Raw genomic sequence first — 26,087 nt, forward strand, 5'->3', positions numbered from 1 at the left:
TTCCGGTTTGTCCATAGGACTGATTTTTGACCTCCGGAGTCTTCAGAGGCCTTCAAGAGGCTTCCCTGAAGGCTCCGGAGGGGAAAAACCAGCCCTACAAACAAACCAAAAGTGACCAGAGCCTTCAAGAAAGCCTCCTGAAGGCTCCGGAGGTCGAAAATTTGCCCTATGGACAAATCGGAAGTCACAATTCCCGAACTTCCGGGTTCCCCGTAGGCCTGTTTTTTGCCCTCCAGAGGCTTCAGGGAAGCTCCTGAGGCCTCCAAAGGGCATCTGGGGGGGAGGGGCGGAGAGGCTTTTTTTGCCCTCCTCAGGCTCCTAGAAAGCCTCTGGACCCTGGGAAGGTGAAAAAACCGTGGCAAAAGCAGGGGGGCTCTGATCATGCGGGGCGCATGCATAGCATTATGAGTGAAGTACCCCGGCGCACAACCCCCCCTGTGGATCCCCCGCTTTTGGCATGGCAGCCAAAAAAGGTTTGCCATCACTGCTATATAGTCTTTAATAAGACCCTTTAAGTGCCTGTATGAACCATGGTGGCACAGTGGTAAGAATGCAGTACTGTCGGCTACTTCTGCTGACTGCTAGCTGCCAGCATTTCGGCAGTTCGATTCTCATCAGCTCAAGGTTGACTCAGCCTTCCATCCTTCCGAGGTTGGAAGATTGTTGGGGGCAATATGCTGACTCTGTAAACTGCTGAGAGACGGCTGTAAAGTACCGTGAAACGGTATATAAGTCAAAGTGCTATTATTATATACTTTATTCATTAAACATGAAACTCAGTCAACAGAGCATTCCCAAATGCATTACAAATACCAGTGACTGGTGCTAATGGTTGATACGGTTTGCTGCCAGCATCCTAGGTATCAGCCAAGTACCTTCTTAAAATATAAGATGTGCCAAGTAGCACAGTTTTTTGCAGTTCAGCTGGTGTTATTGCAGGAAGCTGCAATTTGTTGATGTATCTTGTAAAATTCTTGCACATGGTGCCAAGTGCCCCGATGACAATGTTACATGCTTCATCCATAGCCGTGTAGTTTCGATGGCCAGGTCGCAATATTTCATTACTTTTTCTATTTCTTTTTCGTCAACTCTGGCATCTCCAGGAACAGCGATATCAATAAACTGTATACTTCGGTCCTCTACAACCATGATATCTGGTGTGTTGTGCTCCAAATGACGATCTGTTTGTATTCGAAAGTCCCACAAGATCTTCACCTTCTCATTTTCGATACCTTTTTCCACTTTATGTTCCCATGACTTTCTGGATACAGGTAAATCATATTTTTTACATAATGACCAGTGGATTAATTTAGCAACTCGGTCATGTCTAGCTCTGTAATCAGTTTGTGCAATTTTGCTGCATTCACATATTAAATGTGAAACAGTTTCGACTTTGTTATTGCAAAGTCGGCAGTATGGGTTGTCAGTGGATTTTTGTATCTTCGCTTTCATGGCATTAGTTTGTAGTGCTTGTTCTTGAGCAGCCAGTATTAAACCTTCCGTTTCTTTCTTGATAGTTCCCATCTTAAGCCATGTCCATGTCAAGTTGTCATAAACATTTTCCTTCAATGTTTTTCAAGTGCTGTCCATGCAAAGCTTTGGTTTTCCATCTATTTAATCTGTCATCCAGCTGTTTTTCCTTATATTCTGCCTTTGTTTCTGTTGTTTTTATGCTGTTCTCCGTTTTCACAGCCTGCAGCAATTTTTCTGTACTTTAGTTCACATAATCATTCATACTTCGTTTTTCTTCTTCTACAGTTTGATGGATTTGCAATAGCTCCCTGCCCCCTATTTTTCTTGGCAGGTACAACCTGTCGATGTCACTTCGTGGATGTAAAGTGTGGTACATATTCAAAAGTTTGGTTGTTTTCCGGTCCAAAGTTTGTGTGTTTTCCGGTCCAAGTTTTCCTCTGTAAACCACTGAGAAAGAGCTGTAAAGCACCGTGAAACAGTATATAAGTGTAAGTGCTGCTGCTGCTGTTATTATTATTATTATTATTATTATTATTATTATTATTATTAATAATAATAATAATAATAATAATAATAATGATGTTGTTATGAAGGTAGTTGGTTGATACCTAGAACGCTGGCAGCAACCCGTATCAGCCATTAGCACCAGTCAATGGTATTTGTGATGCATTTTTGAATGTTCAATTGGCTGAGTTTCATGTTTGATGAATAAAGTATAATCATCATTAGCTGCATGCCATCCATTTCCCAACAACTTTGGGCAATTTATGAATTGTTAAAACATTTAAAAATAACTAGCATTTCAAGAAATACAAACAAAGGCAGAGAGAAAACAAGCACAGATGGGAACAAGAAAAGGGACATCAATCAATCTTGCCAAAAGCCTGGGTGAAGAGTCATATCTTGTGCACTCTTTAAAATACCAACAGGGCAGGAGCCATTTAAATTTTAGGGGGAGCCGCACTGCAGAGGGTAGGCTGTGTTACAGCAAAGGCCTGCTTCTCTGTAGGAAGGGTGTGTGTGTGTGTGTGTGTGTGTGTGTGTGTGTGTGTGTGTGTGTGTGGAATGAACCACGTGAACAAAACAAGAAAAGCCTATTTACTCATCTTATAATGCTTACACAATAATCCTCTTAAATCTCAGTACTTGGCAAGTCAAGCTATTGTTTGACATACTGGAGCAATATGGGCACGATAGATAAATAGATGGAACAGAGGGACAGCATGAGTGCTTAAAGAATTAGACCCCCCCCCTCAAAGGTGGATACTCCTCCATAAGCTGTAGGTATGACTCACCAAAGTGAAAACCATCTTCTTAAGGCTATATTAGAAAAAGAAGAGTGAAAACTGTGCCTTTTTCCTATTTGGAAGAAATATGACACAGCATTTCTCCTGTTGTTTCTCCAATTCTCCTATGACTTTCAGAAGTCATACAAAAGAATGTTATAAAAATGTAACAAGAATATATCATACTTTGCAAAGATTGCTTAAGTCTATGCAAATTCATCTTCTGAAAGCACTGGTTTGTAAAGCCCACCAATTATTTTTATTCCACAGCTCATGCTCCTTTTTAAAAAAAAAAAACGCATGCTGTTTCGAATGGGGACTTTCAAATCCTGTCATAAATAATTTTCTACATATTGCAAATGACTATGTTCAGTTAGCGTTACCTTTTTTCCTTCCTGTAGTACTATTTCTTCATGATACCGTGGAATATAGAGAACACATTTTTTCTTGTCTTCCTTTTTGATGTTGACATTTTCACAATACGTTGCGCTTTCCCTTTAGAAAATTCGAGGAGATTTATGAGTTGCCTTTTAAATGCCTAAGCTCCTAAAACATGCACAAAATGCTTTTACCCTTTTCCCCCCCAAGAGGAACATTAAAAACAGCTGCTTTTGCAAGAACAAATGAAAAGCCAAGTTTGCTTGCTAATAGCCTTGCCTTCACTTATATAATGGAATAAGATCTATTTTTCATTTTCAAGTTTTTTTCCCACAGGTAAATTACTAATCAAACTGCAGTCGAGGCTGAGGAAGCCTAGAAAGCTGTGTAACTACTATATGCTATACAATCATGTTTCTTACAATAATTTAGCAATGTTTAACTTATGTATTCATATCCTGCTTTTATTATTTTTACAAATAATTCAAGGTGGCAAACAAATTTAACATGCCTTCTTTCTATTTTTCCCACAACAACAATCCTGTGAGGTGAATTGCTTGAGAGAGAATAACTGGCCTAAGGTCATCCAGCTGGCTTTCATGGCGGGATTAGAACTCATGATCTCCCCATTTCCAGCCTCAGCCACTGGATGAAACTGGCTCTTTACAAATATCGTAGTATTTTTTTTAACATTCTTCTTAACATGTAAAAGCTTCTTTGTGTTTTTAGCTGTTTTACTCTGAGGTCATATTACTTTCCAAAACCACAGATTATCACAGGAAAAAATATTTTTTTAAAAAGTATAACTAATTGTTCAAGGCACGATTCCTATCTCCCAGATATCTTTTTTTATTTATAATATGCCTTTAAAAAAGATTAATTTGAATTAGATGTTTAGATACTTAAATAAGATGAAGCCCGTTTTAGTTGGTATCAAAATCAAATTAATAAAATAGCAATTAAATAAAGAAATAAAATAATTAATGCCTTATAAAACTATGGAAATTTAAACTCTAACCATTTGGATTTACTTTTACTAATCTGTTTGTGGTTTGTATTCTTAATGCATCCCTATTTCAAAACCTTTTAGCATTTTTCTTGTGGCATCCTGTAATTTAAGGAGTAAAAGGAGCAAACAAGAAGATAGGAGTTCAAATCAACTCTATCCTCATTTCCTTTCCCCTCTATTCTCCATAAAAAGTATTTTACCCTTAGCCAAAATAAATAAGACTATAAGAAAAACAGTTCAAAGATGACCAGCAGCTGCCAAAAAAGCCAACACAGTTCTAGGCTACATAAACAGAGGGATAGAATCATGATCATGTGTAGTGTTAATACCACTTTATAATGCCTTGGTAAGGCTACACTTGGAATACTGCATTCAGTTTTGGTCGCCACGATGTAGAAAAGATGTGGAGACTCTAGAAAGAGTGCAGAGAAAAGCAACGAAGATGATTAGGGGACTGGAGACTAAAACATATGTAGAACGGTTGCAGGAACTGGTTATGTCTAGTTTAATGAAAAGAAGGACTAGGGGAGACATGATAGCAGTGTTCCAATATCTCAGGGGTTGCCACAAAGAAGAGGGAGTCAAACTATTTTCCAAGGCACCTGAGGGTAGAACAAGAAGCAATGGGTGGAAACTAATCAAGGAAAAAAGCAACTTAGAACTGAGGAGAAATTTCCTGATAGTTAGAACAATTAATCAGTGGAACAGCTTGCCTCCAGAAGTTGTGAATGCCCCAACACTGGAAGTCTTTAAGAAGATGTTGGATAGCCATTTGTCTGAAACGGTATAGGGTTTCCTGCCTAGGCAGGGGGTTAGACTAGAAGACCTCCAAGGTCCCTTCCAACTCTGCTATTGTATTGTATGATAGAGGAATCAGCATATTTCAACACTCAAATATCTTATCTTCATGTGCAAGATGACCTTCAGAACTTAAAGTAATCGAGAAAAATCACCTTTCGGTTTTCTTTAAATTCTGACTAGAAGGGGTTTCATACACATATCGAAAAGCAGATTTAGTCTAGGGACCTAAGGAGATAACTATCAGTAACACTGATCATAAAAAAAACAGATGGGCTGACAAGTTAACATTATCTACAGACAACATGAATAAGTAACAAATTTCCTGCCTTCTATCATTTCTTAGAACATGCTACTTTGCAGAGTACTAAATTGACAGTATATAGTAGCAGGTGATAATAACGAAGTTTGGCTTCTTTGAAACAAACAATAGTTAATATTAAGATCATTGGAGACAAGAGAGATGATGCAACCATTGAGAACCATTTAATTGTGTGGCATGAAAAAAGAGAGGGAGGGGAGAGGAAAGTTTAGAAGCTGCTTATCTTCAAGCTGATGAGGGGCATGGTTGAATGAGAAGTGCATAACTTGAAACCTCAAGACTACATCTAACCGTTGTAAGCTGTAGATATAAATGTGAGAGACCTGAAAAAGATTTTCCAACTCATATGTCTATCATGATTTAAAAGACTAAGAACAAGGGCTCAAAGGAGAGACTTCTGGGTGTATTTAACATATGGAAATCAGCAGGGAGATTAGGAAAGAACCTTTAAAAAACCTGAAAGTGTTGGAAATAGAAAAAGACCAAGATCTGCGCTCTCACTCTCTCCCCTCTCTCTCTTCCCCCTTTCTCTCTCCGTCTGTCCTTCCTGTCTGCCTGTCTGTCTCTCCCCCCCCCCCTCTCTCACACACACACACAGGGGAGGAGCAAGACAAAATACAATGGAGATAAGCAAGAGTCATTCTTGTTGAACTTAGGGAAAATATGTTATAATGTTAAGATTAGTTCAACAACAGAACCAATTACTGGGGAACTGATGAGCTTCCTTCCTTTAAATTACTTCGATTTTAGGAGTCTGTGAACTATATAATTAGAATTATTCAACTTTTCACTTTTCATTATCCTGGTTTTGGAATAGGGCCTCCAAACAACCCTCAAAAGGCAATTGTGTCCTCCCCGTTTTCTCCCACCTACTCCCACCCCGAATTACACATTTGTTGATTACAGTATTACAATAAGCAAATATGATCCAAAGCACCAGTTGAATTACATACGGCATGATATCATAGTCTGCAGGTCCAGGGCCCTCATGTGGCTTAAATTCAAGACGCTTTTCTCTCAAACTGCCAAAATGCACTCCTTTATATTTCAAAGTTGGGTAGGTTTCATTCTGAAAGAAAATAAATACAGAGTTTATTCTCATTTTTTTCCCCACAAGACATAAGTAAGGTTTGAGCTACATACTTCATAGTATAAGTTCAGTAATTGTAGGCAATATTAAAATTAATCAATATACTGCATAATTCAGACACAAATGAATAATCCGTGCCACTGCCCAAAACTGAAAATTTGCATTTTATGTACACGAACAAATCCAAAAATACACATTTATTAATTCATATCCTGCAACTACTATATTTTTCTTCTCAGTAAATTGAATTGATGCATATATAAAACCAGTCATTGTTATAAGCACAGACGTGGTAGAAATACATTTATAATAGATAAAGCAGAAAATATCTGCCAACGCTTTTTTTCTTTGGATCAGTGAATCAGTTGAATAAATCTGAACATAGACAACTGCTTTCTGTGTACATGGCAGTGCTACATATGAAGTAGTTTGTAACTATTTGCAAAACTAGAAAAAAGAACACAAAATACAATTGTGTTATAGGAATGGAATTAGAGCACCACCCAGTGGTTTCTAAAAGGTATATTCACAAATCTAAGAAAATTCCAAATAAGCAGTAAATAGAGAGCCCTCCACATACAACAGTTCATTTAGTGTCCCATCAGTTACAATGGTACTGGAAAAAGTGACTTATGACGTTTGTCACACTTACGACCATTGCAGCAATCCCATGGTTACATGGTCAAAATTTAGATCCTTGGCAACTGACTCATATTTATGATAGTTTCAGTGTCGCAGGAGGTCATGTAACCAACTTTTGTGACCTTCTGGCAAGTAGTGTCAATGGGGAAGCCAGATTCACTTCACAATCGTGTTACTAACTTAACAACATCTGTGCTTCCCTTAACAATTGTGGCAAGAAAGGACCTAAAATGGGACAAAAATCACTTAACAAATGTCTCACTTAGCAACATAAATTTTGGTCTCAATTGTGGTCATAACTCAAGGATTACTTGTATTACCAAGATGTATTAAAACTCTTACAGCCCACTCATATATGAAGAGCCATATATTACTCTACACTGAATGATATTATCATGACCCCCTTCTGTTTTGGCTTGCTTTATTCAAATCTGAACAGAAAACAAGATTTAGAATTAATTGTATGGGTCACCAAATAGGCAGTTCTAATGTTTGTTCTGACCTAGGCTTCTCCAAACCACGAAGCAGATTCTTTATCCCAACAAAAGACCCTTTTTATTAAGTTACTGTGAATTCCTCTCATTCACATCCAGCAAAGTCTTTCAAGGGAGGGTTTACAGTCACAGGCCTTATCTGGCTTGGAGAGCTGATCTTCAAAATTTGACAAAGTGCCTTGGAGAGTCACGAACCAATTAAGCGAACTAATTGTCTCCTGCAAACTCCACCCCCCTTTCGCTCCTCTTTTATTCATTGTGGGCGGGGCCATTCACCATCCCCTGGGGCCTTACTCCCCAGTCGACCCTTGTTCCTTAGCTGTTCCCTTCGTCTGGCAACTCTGAGCATGTACACACTGGGAACAGGCTCCAGCTGTTCTCCTGCCTCACTGATGTCTGACTCCGAAGGCAGCCAATAACTGTCAGACAGCCCTGGCCCCATCAGAGCCTTCCCCAGATTCGAGGACTGGCCCATGTTCCACCCCATCCTCTCTGCTGGCCGCTGGCAGGACACAACAACATTGTGTGTCTAAAAATAAGTCCCACTGAGTTTAAAGGAACTTATTTCAAATGAATACAAAGCTCGAGATGTCTTATGTTCGTGTAGCCATTTCAGCAAGGGCTGCTAACAAGGAAACTCACTCAAAAGTGCTCGTATCACTACAAATGCAGGCTAGATTTTCCAAACCCATTTTTGGCAACAGTAGCAAGAGATGTCAATCAACATGTGTTTTCTTATAAAAATATATATATACTGTCAGTGAAGGCTATTTTAGGATATTTGTTCTCATTGCAGCAACATGGAATCCCAGAATGAAATAGCGGCAAAACTAGAAGCAAGGGCAATAGAAAGGAAAGGCACCTTCTTTGGAGCTTCCTCAAATTTTGTTGTGCCTACCTTCCTGAAGAGAAAAATACTTCATGTTTCCTCTACGGCAATGCTTATTTTAGGGTGTGGGGGAAGATTTTGTGCATGCAATGTGTCCGCATACGTAGGTGAAGAGAGGACACTTCCTCTTTCGAAGAACTCAGTTGCAAAAGGCGGATTGAAAAAGAAATAAGTAGCAGCAGGGCAATCACTGGCTGGAGAACAAGTAATTAATTTCAAACAGCTAATGATAATGGGCAAATAGCAAATTTATTCTGCCAAAATCACCTGATAAGAGTGATAATCAGGCTGGTGGAAATAGCAGGCAAAGCTCCCCATAGTTATGTTAGCAGTACTGTACTTTTTTTGCAGCTCTATAGGCAATATGTGACACAACCTTAAAACCCATCCTCCTGAAGAAAAACACAATGGTCTTTGTAACAAACAAACAAAAGACGAAGATCTATTTCCTTATCCTAGGTAAGATTGCTCCTCTTTAGCTCATATTTTCCACATGTAAGAAGTTTTTTATTATGAATTTAGAAAAAGTAAAAGGTAAAGGTAAAGTTCTTCCCCACACATGCATGCTAGTCGTTCCCGGCTCTAGGGGGCAGTGCTGTCCGAAGAAATCTCTGTGGTCATGTGGCCAGCATGACTCAACGCCAAAGGTGCACAGAGTGCTGTTAACTTTCCACCAAAAGTGGTCCCTATTTTTCTACTGGCATTTTTATGTGGTTTCGAACTGCTAGGTTTGCAGAAGCTGGGACAAGTGATGGGAGCTCACTCCTTTACGCAGTGCTAGGGATTCGCACCATTGAACTGCCGACCTTCTGATCAACAAGCTCAGCACCTTCGCCACTCAGCCACCGTGTGTCTCTTTAGAAAAAGTACATCTCAATAATTCACTCACTCAGTACAACTATATAACAATTACAAAACTGTGCCTAAATGGGGAAAAATGAATAAAGGCACACTCAACTTGTGTACCTTCTATATTCATTTCTTTACATTATTATTCCCCCTAAAAAAATACTGTACAAAGTTATGTGTACTTCTTGTACTTATGCTTTTAATGAATGAACATTTAAGAAAGCATGTGTGATCATATCTGTATTAGCACTGGGGTCCTATAAATCTTTTATTTAGTATCTTTTTGCTGTAGCAGAAGACTAACAGCAATTCTCTGGCAGCAGATATAGTATCAAAGATTTTTTAAAAAACATGGATTATATATTATTTGCTTTTTGTACATTTGTTTGCTGTGAAATGTTGCTTCAGCTTTTGCTGAAAAAAGGGTTGATGTTAAAGAGTTGATTCTATAAGTTTTTTTCTGCAGTTATGAAAATATGCACAAAAGGTATTTTGTTTCATTACAAACCCTAAAAAAATCCAATAACTAAATTTGGTATCTATGAAAGAACATTTCAGTCAATATCTCTTCGTGACATTTACAAAAAGCATATTTAGCAATTGAGTTCTGAAAGCAATTTTAAGAGGCACTCTGACTACGAGCTATTCTTTCTCAGACTCAATAAATTGACTATAATTATTTCCCTTCCTATACCCAGGTTAATCTTAGCATTAAAAACAATATAAAATTGACTCTTACTTAACTCACTAACCTGTGCATTACTCACAGAAAATCCTAATTCCTAATGGAATTTTAAAAAAAAAAAAACCTTTTAAAACAGACTGCAGAATAAATGGATGCCCTCTCTACTCTCAATCATCATCCTCTTTTGCCAAGAAATCTTGACAATCCCAACTTCAAGGTCGCTGCCGTCTTGCTATGTCATTAGCAAATAAAATATGATTTAATTGAAGCAAACTCAGCAAGGAGGTGCATTATTTTAAGTGAACATTGCAATATAACTTGAAGAATTGCTAATCGACACTCCCGTTGACAATAAAAATGGATGAAGGTGCTTTAGAACTTTTTTCCACGACTTTCCAGTAATTAAATATGGAAATAGATTCCATGAAGAATTAAAAGTCCCAGAGTGCATTAATTCTGATACTAATGGACTGTCTTTTCAGTGCTACAGCAGCAGCCCAGGTATTTCCCAGCATGTTCCGAACATTAGGTAATTAATCAGTGTCAGAATTCCTAGCATGAATATGTTAGATAGACTACACAGATTTCAGATTACATCCCATACTGCCTCAGGTGGAAATAAGTATTTATCATATTTAAAAATGCTTGGAAAGGAAGCTTTCAGAAACATGAAAGCACTGCAAACACTTTGAATCATTGTCATAGCTGCATAGACAATTCTCCAAAACAAATACAAGGTGCATTGGGTAGAATATACTAATAAAGAAAATTGAAGCAGGTCTCCTATTATCATTCTGGAACTATGTGGGCATTAAATTTATATAACTGCCAAAAATGATTCTGGGTGTCAGGTAGTCTTCCAATATGGTAAAAAAAACAAAAAGCCTTGCATTCTATGCTTTTCTCTTAATACTGGTTTGGAATACTCATAACAGTATGATGTTCCCTGCCTACAATGAAAGAATAAATCAAAATATTATATGATACTATACTAGATTTGGCACGAGGACAATCTCACCTTCATGACCTATTTGTATTTTTCCCCCTTGGGCCAGAACAGTTGCAAACACCCTTGTGAAATAGGATTGGTTGATAGAAAGTCATTGTCCCAAACTCATTTATTGTGCCCTATGGTTGATAAGGATTTAACTATAGCTCTTCCTGGTCCAAGTAAAATTCATTGTGCTTCAGGCATATTAAACCCAGACACAGTTGAAGTACAAATGAATGGCTGTCCTATTTATATTTTTGACCAGTTTGTTGACAAATCTGTCCTGAGAGGGGAGGAGGAGGAGGAGGAGGAGGAGGAATCCAGATACAATTACCTATGTCTATTTTGGGTGTTATGCAATAATTTGGATGGAAATCAGGAATTGGTTTTTGGTGTTTGACTTCATAATCAACAACAAAAAAAAAATCATAGATGCTTTAGCAGATTTTAGACTTTTGCCTTCCTTGAATTAATAACTAAAATCTAGCAGATTTGAGGACAGGTTACAGTATGTTCTGCTTTTTTAAAAAAACTAGCAACAATTCAACTGAAACAACTTACTCTAGAACAAATAACTAAGTGCATGTTCTATTTCTTCTCTTTCCTCATGAAACTCCACAGTATCTATTTAGGCTCTGTAGCCCATCATTTTTATAAAATGTACGATTTTCAAGACAAAGCAGTCCTGTCCTTATCGTAGCAGCTTTTTCCACTCCATATTCTGCAACCATAATTCTTCCCATTCTGCAGTAAAACCAAGGAGTGGCAATAAACAAGATGAAACCTGGGCATAAACGTTCCAATCAGGAGAAATACTCAATGATAACTATGAAATATCATAATAAATAAACAAATCATTTTTGTAAATAAAGCCAGGAACATAAATAATTCATAAATACAAAATAAAACACGGATGCAGGAATAGAATCAACTGTAGTTCATTTAATTCTTAATAAGATATCCTTAATCTTTTTAAAAGCTTAAAGATTTGTTTTTTTTCTTTTGCAATATCTAATGCAGGCAATTTTTCATAGCAAAATGCTTTACAGTCCCAAATTCATGCAGCTCCATCGAATGACTCTGCTGCCCTCTAATGCACTGCCTGAAAATTTAAAATTAAGAGGCGGATTTTTGTATGTAGGCAATATATGTTATTAAAAGGTATAAGCCTTAGAGAGCTGCAACTCACTTCATCATATGCACAGAGGACTAGATTGGTGTGGCAGTTTGATTATGTATTGCAAGTTACAATTGTAATGCATTAAAACACCAGTTGAGACTTTCAAAGATTGCTCAAAACTTCTGATTTATGGAAGTTAAACAATTTCTTGCTCAATGGTACTATGATATTCTTTTCTAAACAATTTGCCATGGAGCACTTGGGAAACTCAATATCAAATGTTCTGATATTACTTTAGAATTGGTTTCAATCCTGATGTCAAACTTGTGCACGTTAATTCTTTTATGAAAAATTTGTCCCACCTGTCCTGTGCAGAATCCATTGCTGGCCAGCGATGGTACTTATTACATTGGAGGACGAGCAGAAGAATATTCTTCTAATCCTGTGTACTTGCTGGGGCCTGTAATGGTGCTGTTGTGAGGGCAAAGTGGACCTCTGGGTTTTATAGGATCTGGTTCCCATATTGGCATTTGTCCTGCTGTAAGGTGTGGCTTTTGAGAACCTGCTTCAGATTTGGTGATTGTGTGCAAATATGGGCCTTCCACCCAGTATCTGAGAAAGGGCAGAGTCATCTTGTATGGGCTGCAGCTTAGTAAGAATGAGGTTGAATAGCTTAAGATCTAAGAATGCAAACGACCAGCTGCCTGCAAGGAGTGCAAATCCTTCCATTCCCCATCATCTAGTCGGAGCTGAAGAAGCTTCTTGGATGAGAAGTAAAACATCTTCAAAGAAAAACCAGAAAAACCAGTTACCTCTTGAAAAAGCACCTTTGGGAGAACCGCGACCTGGATGAATGAGAACCTCCATAGACGCTTAAGATTGAAGTTGTAGGCAACATGAAGTTCTGTTGGTGGTTAGTCTTTTAAAAGGTCCTCCTTTCAAAAGAGGACCTTTTGGGACTGATTTGACAGTAGGCAACAGAAACAGAATAACAAAACACTACTACTTTTCACCTACAGCTCATAGAATTACAAGCAGTATTATATTGACAGCATATTTATTTTAGTTAAGCACAAAGGTTGCATTATTGTTCTCTATTGTTAAAGATGTAGCTTGTGAAAGATTATTTTGCAGTTGCCTCAAGACTTCCACAAAGTGCTGAAGGTGCAATATGTGTGCTTTTAGAGTAAAATCTTTTATTGAATAAAAAACATAGATTTATATCTAAGAAAATATCGAAGCATATACATTTAGTAAGTAAATATATATTCTATATTATCTAGATTCTAATGTAAAAAGATGTAAATATTAAAAGCGATTATATACAATGAAATATCTACAAACCTTTTTTTAAATTGTTTCATTACACATAGAAATAACTAGCTCCATGAAAATAATTCAGTGAGCAAAGTGACCCTCCTGGGTCCATTTCTCGAATCCATGAAACAGTTGCAGTTGCTTGAACATTTGTCATGGATGCTTCAAAGCTTCTGACAAGACTTCAAGGCCTTTGACAAGTCTTCTGAGCATTTATTTATGTACAGAGGGCATTTCTACAGAGATAGCTAGAAAAATGGTTCAGAATTTAAGTGAATCCTTCCTAAAATGGAAAAGTAGACAAGAATGCACACAAGCACCAGTGGTGGGTTCTGGATCCCGTTGCAACCGGTACGGTGCAATGGGGCCCAGCGTCCACATGAACGCATGCAGCACGCATGCACACATGCACAGGCATCCTTACCTCCTGCGACGCCTCCGTGACACTCCAGCTGCTTGGCAGAGCGTTGCGCAGGCACCGTACTCTCTATGCGCGGAAGCACCGAAGAGCTCAAATACAAGTAAGGATGGCAGGCGGGTGTATGGGACCACCATACCGGAACTGTGCCCGGTGCTCCCGGCAGGCACCAGTACACCCGTACTGGGGCATACCGCCTGCAACCCATCACTGGCACTCACACACACACACACACACACACACACACACAGACAGAGACAGAAAGAGAGACAGAGAGAGAGAGAAACCCACACAGATAAAACTCCTATCTTCCCCACATTGTCAACCTATACTTGCTAATATTACTTGAAATTAAGATATAAAGATTTCTACTACCAGCTCACTATGAATTTGTGCCAGTGATACATGGTTGTAAGTATGTGTATATTTAAATGTGTATGTATATCTATAATATGCCAGAAACATGCCAAAAAAGACTAAGACGGGGACAGAAAATACATTAATATTAATTGAATTAATAACTACTGATTAAAACAAAGTAACATAAAGCAATGCTATACATAAATGATCTCATGCCTGACTACAATATCCAAGTCATAGCTAAGCAAAAATAACCATGTGTCTATGTATACAACTGATCAAGGGTAGATTGAAAAAAGCACAGAAATGTAACAACTCAGAGGGCAAATATCTCAGATTTAGTGAAGAGCTAATGATTTTACTGAGAACAAGTGGGATTGTCATCGGCTAAAAAAAGATGATTGGAACCTAAAAAAACAGAGAGAATCCAATCTGTGAACAAAACCCTAGATTACAAGTACTCCTTGATTTGCAACCATAATTGAATCCAAAATGTCCATGGCTAAGTAACACAGTTGCTAGATACATTTTGCCTCATTTTATGACCTCTTTTGTCATAGTTGTTAAATGATTCACTGTAGCTGTTTAATTAGTAACATAGTTTTTTAATGAATCTGGCCTCCCCAGAAGGCTGCAAAAGGAGATCACATGACCCTGAGACACTTCAACCATCATAAATACATGGCAGTTGCAAAGCATCCAAATTTTGATCACGTGGCCGTGGGGATGCGGCAACAGTCATAAGTGTGAAAAGCGGTCATGTCATTTTTTCATTGCCACTGTAACTTCAAACAGTCACTAAACAAATGGTTATAAGTCAAGGACTGCATGTATAAATAAATATAAAGGAATGCCCAAGATTTAGTAGTGAAGCCACACAGTACTGTAAGAAGCAAATAGTTTCAGGACCTTGGAGAGGTCACTTCAAGCTAAACACTGCAAGCACTAAAACTCAGCGATACTTTAACTGATTAATTGCCCAAAGCTACTGAGATTCCCAATGAAAAGTAAAATATCATAAATAGAAAGAACCCTATAATCTCGCTTGACAAATGCATTGGATAATAAGAATTAAGAAAATCACTTATTTCTAGTTTAACATAAATTTTGTTCCTGATAGGGATTGCCCTAAACTGGGGTAGTTTAGAACTCTTGGGTTCTAGAAGCTCTGAGTAATAACTTTATAATCGTACAGGGCCAAGAACAGTGTCCCATCTTTTAAAATTACTTACATATACTGATTGATAGTATGCTGGTCCCAAAGTATTGTCTCTTACAGGCTGGTTAAATTTTATAAGTGTCCCATCTTCAGCCTCTTCATAACCAAATGCTTGCCCTTGGGAAGGAATAGATGGAGCCTCTGACTTTCGAAAATATTTGATACAGCCTGCAATTTTCTATGGAAATAAACACAGTATTATTAATTCCTTTACAACACATTGTTCTAACCATAAATCATAATACAAGATTGTGAGGTACAGTACTTGGTGCTCACTTTCGTGGCATGCCAGATTCAGAGAGCGCCCACAGTTGAACCCTGAGCTACAAATATTTTCTTCTTTCGATAATACAAGATTGGAATTTATTTTACAAAGGAACATCAATTTACACAACTGAACTTCATCACAAAGAGAACAGGGTATATTTGGTTTTGAACTATAGTCCTTTAATATAAAAATATCATTTATTTTCCATTTCATTTCATCCACAGTTTCTGAACCTCAACAGCCCAATTTAAGGAAGAACATGTTCTTAATGAATTTGAAATATATTTTTGCAGATTTTTGAAAGATCAATTGGTAGTAATCTCTTTTAATACCATTCTTTCTATCAAAGGATGGAATTATTTTTTGTCTAATGCTTCTTTTGCCCAAGTGATTCCTTGGATAGTGAGGAATTTTCTTAGCTGAAACCAATGGTTTATCTATTCCATGGAAAGAGCTATAGAAAATGCACAAGTTCTATTGCCACTGCTGGAAAGAATTGGGAATTTTATGTGTTAGTTGGCAAGAGTAACCACGGAAAACATTATAGGTGAACTTGGGTTTTTTTTTTCATATTAGGAGATTGTGAGTTCTATTCCTGCTTTAAGTACAAACCCAGCTGAATGACTGTGGGTCATTCACTCTCTTACTCAGTTCTAGAAAGAAGGTAATGGCAAACCACTTCTGAAATCTTGCCAAAACTAGAGAGTTATCAAGACTCAACACTGTCTTGGTGGCACAATAAAACAACAAATCTGCTTATTACAGAGCTTAGCTTTTGTGTTTCCTTTTAAAGGCTAGTAACTGAGTTTCTGAACAGTAAACCTGACACTTCACCTTTGATGACCATGCTGAATGTCTTCTCTCATTCTCCATTTCAATAATATCTTTCATTTAATGCTTTATGTTCCAGATTTTCAGAGAGTTCACTGTTTAATTACCTCCCAACTGGTTCAAAATCAAGCATTTTTTAAAAAATTTTAAAATTAGATTAGCTATTTTGATCATTGTCACAGCCGCATGTGTTATGGTTGCTCTATTACATGGGCATACACAAATTTTCTGTATCTTACCACTTTCTTCATTCTTTAAGGCAGCCTTATTACTATCTTGTTGTGCCCTGAATTTAGCACTTGGAAATTAGCTTGGAAAACTGGAGATGAGGTCTCTTACCGCTAAAACATACCAGTTCCGGAAAGCCTTTGTAAAATACATAAATTTACTGCTTTCTTTGTCTGAGAACATTTACATATAAAACTGGCTCTCTTGATTGCATTCCATTGATCTATCTTTCATAAATTACCTACTGTTTGTTTTTCCCACATATAAACAACCTAAGGATTCCTGGTGGCTTACAAGACAAAATATACAGTAATAAAAGTTCCAAGATGAATAAAAGAACAAAATTAAATTAAATTAACTAAACCAAACTTTAACCAGACATGGAATGAAGACCTCTGTAGAGTTCCTCCCAAACCAAGTAGGGTTACAACTGTATACCAGCCAAAGCTGGGAAGTTCCCCTCTCTATGACTTCCACATGTTTCTTTTTATCAGCATTTATGAGTCCAAAAGAAACACAAATAACAGATTTCCTCTTTAGAACTCCAAACAAACAGGAACTCTGTCTTGCTGGGATTTAGTTTAAACCTCCCAGCCTTGAGGCACTGGGATAAAATCTCAAATGGATCACCATTCTGACTGGGATACTGGAGTATCATGAGTATCATGAGCATATTAATGATATTGACCCTCAAACTTTGAATGACCTCTCTTGGTAGCTTCATATAAATGTTAAAAAAAGAGATGACGGAGAATCTCCCTACACCACAGCATCCCATACTCCTGCTTCAACACCACTGATTGGAACTATCTACTAAGGAAGAAAGTAGAACTGCTGCAACCTAGAGCTCCAGTCCCTGACTCCTGCAAACTATTTAAACAGATACTATATTCAATCATATCAAAGGCCCCTGAGATGTCTAAAAGGACCAGGATGGATTTCCTTCATCCAGGATCTGATAAAAAGTCAGCCACTCATTCTCCATTCCATTCTGAACCTCCTTTCCAATGCCATGAAATCAAGAAATTGCTGATGAAGGAGAAGGATTAACCTGAAAGTAGCGATAGTTTTTGAGGAAAATAGGGGAGGAGGGATTCTGCCTACCAGGTATTCATCTGGCTAGTCCTTAAGTCTGGTCAGCTTCAGCAAATTAATTCGCTCGCCAGTTTTGAGATTGGGAATGGTGGGGCATAAGCTTCAGCACATTAGTTCGCTCTCTGGTTTTGAGGTTGGGATGGAGGGGGCTGTCCTTCTAAAGCACAACTGATTGTCGGAGGGAACAGCAATTAGAAAAGCAGGCAGAGCATAGAAGATCGCTTAGCTCTTGTTTGAGCTGAAAAACAGCTTTAAAAGCACAGCTGATCCTCAGAGGGAGCTCCAGTGACTAAAGCAGGCAAAGCGGGGAAGGGATAAGAGAAGGCAGCAGCTGTTCCGGGTAGACTTTTAGTGCAACGTGCAGAGGCCAAAAACACAAGTCATTGTGGGTGGCAATCTCTGCAGCCAGGAAGAGGACAAGTGGAGGCCAAAGGGTAGGGGCCGGCAGGTGGGCGGGGCTACATTTGGCATATAAGACGCACCCAAATTTTCAGCCTCTTTTAAGAGGGGGAAAAGTGTGTCTTATACTCTGAAAAATATGAGTAATTTCATTTCCAAGCCAAAAATACCTTGTTTTGCAATTTTCTAGGCGATGAGTTTCAATTGTTTTATTAATTTTTTAAAAATCTTTGCAAAACATTTTATCCAGCTTTTTTCAGGCATTCTTGAAACAATTCTTTCTTTGGTCTATCTACATCAAAAATGTTTGCCTTCACTAGATTCCCAGCTTGCACATCCCTAATGCAGAGAAATTGTGTTTTAGTTTTAGAAGTAGTTTTTATAGGAAAGAAATTATACGTCTGCCAAAAATTGCCCGAGATTCTCAGAAAACCCTTCAAGAAGAAAGTGGCAGCCATAAACACACCACCCTGAAATAGAGGCTCATGTTTGGATAGCAAATTTTCAGTGAAGGGGAATCCATTTATTTTTCTCTAAGAAAATTGTCAGAGCAAAAATCTCACCATACAAAAAAACCATACTGCCGCCATATAAAATTGGTGGTTGGAACAGAAATATTGGTAACCACTACAGAAATAAAATAATAATTTTTTCAGCCCATTGCCCTCAAAAATGTGTGCAAGAGATGAACAAAAATCATACAAATATCTACATAGCTAATAACACATTTCCATATAATACCAGCTTCAAAATCCTTACATTTGCAACTTCAACAACACAGAAATGTCCAGAATGTATTGTTTTTTACAAGACTTTTTTTCAGAAAGTACCTGATTACAGAAAACATTTACGTAGCAGTTACTATCAGAGTCAACTGATCATATAAAAAATAACAATATTCAGTTTTATGTTGCCGTACCCGTGCAGAAGGCGTTTTCAATTGTCTTTTTGTCTTATTATCTTCTGGACTCAGTAAAGGAGGTTGGCAGTATGTTCCAGGACCAGGTGTATCACTAATCGTAAATTGGAAACGCTTTTCCTTGTTTTGAGGACTTTTGCCTCCTTTAATAGTTTTCTGGAGTTAAAAAAAACAAAACAGGAAAATCATCCATGATGCAACAGTAATCACTGGTTATACTGTACTCTCTATGAACTTAACCAAGAATAAAAACATAGGTCCTATCATGTGGCTTACACAAATCAAACTCATCAAAGAAGAAAGAAGATTGTGTTGTTCAGAAATCATGCAACCCCACTGTTGCCATGACTTTTTAAATGAATACAATAGATTGGATTCACACAATGCAATAAATCAAAAACCAATCTCACAGGTTCCATCTACATAAAAGTTAAAATTATTAAATATTTTGCCTACATGCCTAACTAAAAATTGAGGGTTTTATCTCCTGATCGAAAAAGGAGCTTTTTCTTAGTGCTAAAAGATAAAAAATGGTCAGTAACTAGAAAATCATTCTCTCTTTCATGCACGCCATACCATATGTACTGATCAGGATCTTATCTGATCTATGTTCCCTTATTCAGTAGGAACCGGAAGATAAAGGACAATGCGTTCATCAATGCGTTTAGGAATAGCTTCTATACAAAGTCTATTTAATTCTCCCTCTGTCAGTTTTTTGAAGCTAATAAAAAATTCTGGTTATTAAAAAAATGTTTTTGCAATAGATACTGCAGCTGCTGTTTTTAATCCCAAGTGCTTTTAACACTGAAGCCTTGTACTTGTGAATTGGTTTGTGGCTAGTTCAGGACACTGAGTTTTATTTATTTAATATTTCTTCAATATCTATAGCCACCCAACTCAACCAAGTAACTCTGGGCAGCTTACAATTCTAATTCAAGGCAAAGGTTTTCCCTGTCCAGTTGTTTCTGATTTTGAGGAGGGGGGAGATGCTCATGTCCAGTTCTTAGGGAGCCAGTATTGTCTGAAAACATTTCTATGGTCATGTAGGCAGCATGATTATATGCCAATGGGCAGAGAATGCATTCTACAAAGTGGTACCTATTCATCTATTCACATTTGCATGCTTTTGAACTGCTAAGTGGACAGGAGCTGGGGGAAATAGGAAACTCACCTTGTGACATAGCGTTTGAGTCTCAAAATTGACAGTCTTTAATTGTCAGCCATAACAGTTATAATTATTACTTAGTAATTCTGCTACTTATTGTTATATGCATTATTTGTATTTGGTATTGTCTAATTGAATTTCTATTATCTACCTGTAGTTTCATAGTAATGATAAGCTTATAGTAAAGAATACAAAGATGTTTAAAATAAAGAGTTCCTAAGTTTTTACAGCCCAGCTATTTTTATAGTGCCATTTTAGTATGCAAACCGCTTGGCATTTAGTGCAGGCTGTTAAAAAGTCATACTTACAACATTGCACCAAGATATTCAATACCTAGTGAGAAAAAATAATTCTGATTTTGGATTTGTGCACTAATATTATTCTTTAAATTGGAGAAAGCAATCACATTTAAATCTGTTTTGTATACAACTTTAAACCTAAATATCCTCTGGTTCTAAATATTCATTAAGCAAAAATACAGCAACCAACAATTTCAAAATGGATCAATATTTAATAGATTTTAAAAGAAAAACAAGAAAATGTTATTCAAAACTTAAGAATAATTTTATTAACAATTATATTAAATTCTTTTTTCTACAAGAGAGTATAAACATTCTGTTTCTGTCTGTGTGTTTGTGTGTGTATTTTTGTCAGTAACTTCTGGGGAGCACATAGTGAATTTCATAGAGTTTTAATCGGCAACATTTTTCAGATGTGCTTTCTCTTTCCTGTCTTCCAAGGGCTGAGAGAGACTCTGGTGACTAATCCCAAGTCACCCAGCTGCTTTCTATGCCCAAGGCAGGACTAGAACCTGAGTTTTCCCTGCCTTGGTTTAAAATGAATGCCTTTGAGGTATTGCTTGCCAATAGAATATTTCAAAAATTATGCTGATACATGTTTCATAAATGCTAAATAATGCTTTGCAGTGAAGCTTTTAAAAATGAAAGATGAATCAAACAACTCCCATCTTCCCTTTATTATCTTGTGAATTAAAATAATAATATTCTGTTTAGATAAATAAATTATAAGACTGAATGTAACACGTTGCCAAATTGATTGAACTGTTGTCACTGAGGTATTTAAGTGAAAAGTTTAAGATTAGTAACTAAAACAAAACATTCAAAAAAAAATTAGCATGGATTTTATAGCCATAAGTTAGTGCAGTTCAAGAGTATAAAAAGTAAGATGATTCAGAGTGTAATAGATGTACATTCCTCTAAAGTTCTTGGCACTCCATTCTTTTACAAATTCTAATATCCATCACTGCATTTAGTCCAGTCGCCTAGTAATAGAGAAAAAAACTTTAGAATAATTTGGCAATTGTTTTAGAAAGGAGTGAGAAATTGAAAGTAGAAAATAAAATAATTTTACAACTCCACTAATTGTTTGTGTTTAGAACTGTCACTCCAAACAAATCACTAATTTAGAACAGAAATAGAAAAACTGGATTAAAAATATTTTTGAAGAAATGTAAGTTTTTATCTATATCATAAATCCATTCACTATTCCTTGGTATCTTATATCTTTTATATCAGGTTTATTGATATAGCTCTACCTGTATTTTATGAATCTCATAGGTTCCTGGCCCCGGAAGATCATCCTCATCATTTTGAGAAATAACTTCAAGCCCACGACTTGCCAGGGAAAGAAATGGAGCATAGCCACCTGAAGAGAAAACAAGTCATATATACATTTTAAAGATTTTTCCCGTTTTTTTATTCAGCTGTGAATAATATTAATATGAAGGAGACCTCCCTTCCCCCCTCCCCCCCCCCCGCCAAGTTCTGCTATGCTGCCTCATGTGGTAAGGGAATGCTCCTGGGAGGGATGAGCGAATAATGTATGCCAAGATTATATAATGTCAGAAGGGTCATGATGAGCCCCGGTGGCACAATGGTTAGAGTGCAGTACTGCAGGCTACTTCTGCTGCCTGCAATTTGGAAATTCAAATCTCACCAGGCTCAAGGCTGACTCAGCCTTCCATGTAAAATGAGGACCCAAATTGTCGGGGGTAATAGGCTGACTCTGTAAACTGCTTAGAGAGGGCGGTAAAGCACTGTAAAACAGTATATAAGTCTAAGTGCTATTGCTATCGCCCAAGGTGTGAAGGTCATCCCAGCTGCTCAACAAAGCAAGGAGGTTCTTTCTGAGCAGCAGAAATATGTGAAGATAATGGAAGCACAATGTCATTTTGGTGACAATATAAAAAAAAAATCATTTCATACAGGATAGGGGAAAGCAGCATCAAACCACACCTGCATTTTATTAAGAAAACCTAATGAACAGATTGATGATATAATGATGGATGGTGGCCCCTCAGGCTGGATGGGAATCTCATGCCCCCTAAGATGTTATTGAGGATAAAGAGCTGAGGATCTTTCAGAGCGCTAATTCTAAGGGGAAAGCTACAGGGAGAAAATGGAACATAAGAAGCACACCTTGTGAACTGCACTGGGTTCCAATGTTCCAGGTATAATTCAGGCTAGTGATTATGATCCATAAAGCCCTACATGACTTTCTCCAAGACAGGATGAATCATCCTCTCCCTTAAGGATGTCAATACGATAGTAAGGATGCAAGCAAAGGTCAGCTTCCCTGACCACTTTCATGATCCAGGAGGATACCAGGTTTAATAACAGACTGTCAACCTGATTGCACAAAGAACCCTGTCTACCTCCTCGAGGCACACTGGTTCAAACTCATTCCAGATTGTATCACAAGACTGGGCCCAAGGCACCAGGTTGGATCTGAGCAAATTTATCCACCAGATTCCCAGAATATTCTTCAGAGCAGACCTTGGGACACAGCCGGGACAGGGTCATCCAAAACTAGGGAATTGGACACAATCATGGTGGAGAAATATTGAAGTTGTGCTGTTCTTATCACCATGGGCAATAATTCGCTACAATGGAGGAAGCCTTCATTTCCTGAAACTACTCAGTAGATCAATGTGCACCTTGAGATCAGCACACTGATACTGCATAGAGGTGATATGGCCCAAGATCCCAGTCTCCCATCAATCCAAACAGCAGGTAAGACCTTAGCCAAATTGCCTGCTTGATTCTCAGGATAACCTCAGGCTGTCTCTGAGATCTCACTGGATCCATCGATCTCTTGAGGAGGGCCGATCAGACAGACTATCTTCCTGCAGAAAGGCGTGATGCCAGTGAAAATAAAGGCAAGTGTGAACGGCATCAATCACAGCAATGGACTGATGTTAATGTTTCGAATCATATTGAAACTGCCTCAAAACAAAAGCCAGACCTAATATGTAACCACCATTATGTGCTGTGCCTCCAATAATAAGGGGAATATTCACAGACCTTCCAAGCATTATTGATAAAACATGCTATATACAATGGTAGACATTTCATTATATTTTCCTTTGACTTTCAGATTTAATATATACTTAGATATTAAGATACATCTCATGCCCTTTCAAATGTTGTTGAACTTATTGTTCAACCCATTATCTTTCACAACGGGCACAGCAAAATGGCCATGTTAAAAATTCTATCCACCAGTCTGTGATCTATCAGAAACCTATACAAGCATAAATTGCTCTATTATTGTTAGTCTCAATTTTGCCTCCATAATTAGGCTGGAGAATGATGTTCTCTTTATGTAGAATTTGATTGGCATGAAAATCATTGAATAAGATTATAATGAAAGATTATAATTTAAAAAGAAAAATGAACTGTTGGGTACAATATTTGCAGTACCTGATTCTGTTGTTACATCCTCAAACCCCCATAACTTTAACCTTCAACTGTCTACTGTTGACCTCACCCCATTCCTAAGAGGTCTGTAAGGGGAGTGCATAAGCGCACCAGCGTGCCTAAGGCCCCTGTCCTACTGTGCCCATTTATTTGTCCCCATTTCCTCTGTTCTTATTCATGTTTATTCTTACTCCTGTTATCTTGTACATGAGTGACAAACTAAATAAATAAATAAAAATAAAATAAATTGCAATCGTAAGTCACGGACTACCTGTATATCCCAGCCAGGAAATTCTGGGACTTGAAATCCAAGCTTTTAAAGTTGCCAAGTTTGAGAAACACTGCTCTAAATTCATGGCAGGTGTAGTGGAAATTACTCCCCAGTCTAAAGATCCAAAAAACCCTTTATCTGAAAATTAAGGTCTGGGCACATTTTAGTGCAGAAATCTTGAAACTTGGCAACTTTAAGACTTGTGGACTTCAACTCCCAGGAACCCCTTTGTCTAAAAGTTAAGGACTGGGCAGATTTTAGTGCAGAAGTCTTGAAACTTAGCAACTTTAAAACTTGTGGACTTCAACTCCCAGAATTCTGGGAGTTGAAGTCCACAAGTCTTAAAGTTGCCAAGTTTGGGGACCCCCGTTTTAGTGAATAGCTACTGTCGTTTGGGAACAGACGTCGCGTTGCTGGCCTTTAAAGCTCCCAAGGCCAGGTTGATGGTAGCAAAGCCCACTCCTCTTCAGCCATCATCCCACCCACCCTCCACGGCTACACTACACAATTGCCATGTTATTAGAGAGACGCGCGGAGGGGCGGGAGGGAAGGGCAAGGCTCGTTTCCCCGCCTTCCCGCCGCTCACCTCGGATCTGCCTGTTCTGGGAAGGCAAGTCGTAGCAGCCGGGGCCCAGGTGGGGGCTCGTGCAGCCCACCGTCAGAGGGAAGGAGCGGGGACTCCGGTCATACATGCTGCCGGCTCGCGGGTGGCAGGCGCAGCCGTCGCCATGGCTACCGCGCGCCCGACGTGCCGCCGGGCCACCAGGCCGAAAACGAGCCCCGCCCCCTCGAGACGGTTAGTTTCGCCCCCCCTCCTCCCCCCTCCCCGGTCAGGGCTTCCTCGCTCGGAAAGGCCCGCTGCCCGCCGGCTGCCTTCGCGCTCCTTTTTTTGTGGGGAGATTAGTCGACGGTGACAGGCGGCCTCTCACGTCGCCCTAGCTCATAGATGCTGCTGGAAGCTTACCGTCTTACTAACAAAGGCCTCGTCTTGCAACAAATCCTTCGGTGACCGTTCGCAGTGACAACGGCGCCGAAAGAAAGGGGACTCGTGACTATTTTTTCACCGTGGCAGCGTCCCCGTGATTTAGTAAACAGTAACATAGTCGGAAGGGACCTTGGAGGTCATCTAGTCCAACCCCCTGCTCACACAGGAGACCTGTACTAGGGATTCGAACCACCAAACGACAAGCTCAGCGTTTGAGCCACTGAGCCACCTAGTCAGGCAATGGTTACATTTGGATGTTTGACAACTGGTATGTATTTTTAAGGTGGTTGTGGTCGTGTGATCACTTTTGCCAACCTTCTGATAGGCAGAGTCAATGGGGAAGCCAGATTCCCTTAGCCATGTTACCGATTTACGATGATTTTCACACTTATGACCATGGCAGCATCCTCATGGTCACATAATTTATATTTGCATGTTTGATACCTGGTTCGTATTTATGACGGTTGCAGTGTCCTGGGGTGATGTGATCACCTTTTGCTCCCTTCTGACAGGCAGAGTCAATGAAGAAGCCAAATTCACTAAGCAATGTTACTGACCTATGACTACTATTCACACTTATGACTATTTTTCACACTTATGACCGTGGCAGCATCCTCAATGGTCAGGTGATTTACATTCAGATGTCTGACAACTGGTTTGTATTTTTATGACGGTTGCAGTGTCCTGGAGTCACGCAATCACCTTTTGCACCCTTCTGACAGGCAGAGAAGCAAGATTCACTTAACAGTGATGTTCCCCGACTTAACTGCAATGATTCACTTAACAAATGTGGTAAGAAAAGTCGTAAAATGGGGGGGGGGGGAATTCAGTTAACAAATTTCTCCCTTAGAAACATAAATTTTGGGA

The 26,087-nt window shown here is 38.5% G+C and overlaps 1 protein-coding gene across 2 annotated transcripts in view; it reads right to left on the reverse strand.

Annotated features, from left to right (window-relative positions):
• STPG2 (sperm tail PG-rich repeat containing 2) overlaps positions 1–24,935 on the reverse strand; it is a 199,041-nt gene extending 174,106 nt beyond the window's left edge. For both annotated transcript variants that reach the window (XM_081960213.1, XM_081960212.1), the window contains exons 1-6: positions 24,822–24,935; positions 21,801–21,910; positions 19,081–19,236; positions 15,354–15,518; positions 6,220–6,335; positions 3,143–3,254 (exon numbers count right to left, since the gene is read on the reverse strand). In XM_081960213.1, the coding sequence (XP_081816339.1) occupies positions 3,143–3,254; positions 6,220–6,335; positions 15,354–15,518; positions 19,081–19,236; positions 21,801–21,910; positions 24,822–24,927 (765 nt within the window). In that variant the 5' untranslated portion in view covers positions 24,928–24,935. The remainder of the gene's footprint in view (positions 1–3,142; positions 3,255–6,219; positions 6,336–15,353; positions 15,519–19,080; positions 19,237–21,800; positions 21,911–24,821) is intronic.
• Between the last annotated feature and the right edge of the window lie 1,152 nt (positions 24,936–26,087).

This window comes from Natrix helvetica (assembly GCF_964273705.1).
Source record: "Natrix helvetica genome assembly, chromosome: 7".
Taxonomy (NCBI): domain Eukaryota; kingdom Metazoa; phylum Chordata; class Lepidosauria; order Squamata; family Natricidae; genus Natrix; species Natrix helvetica.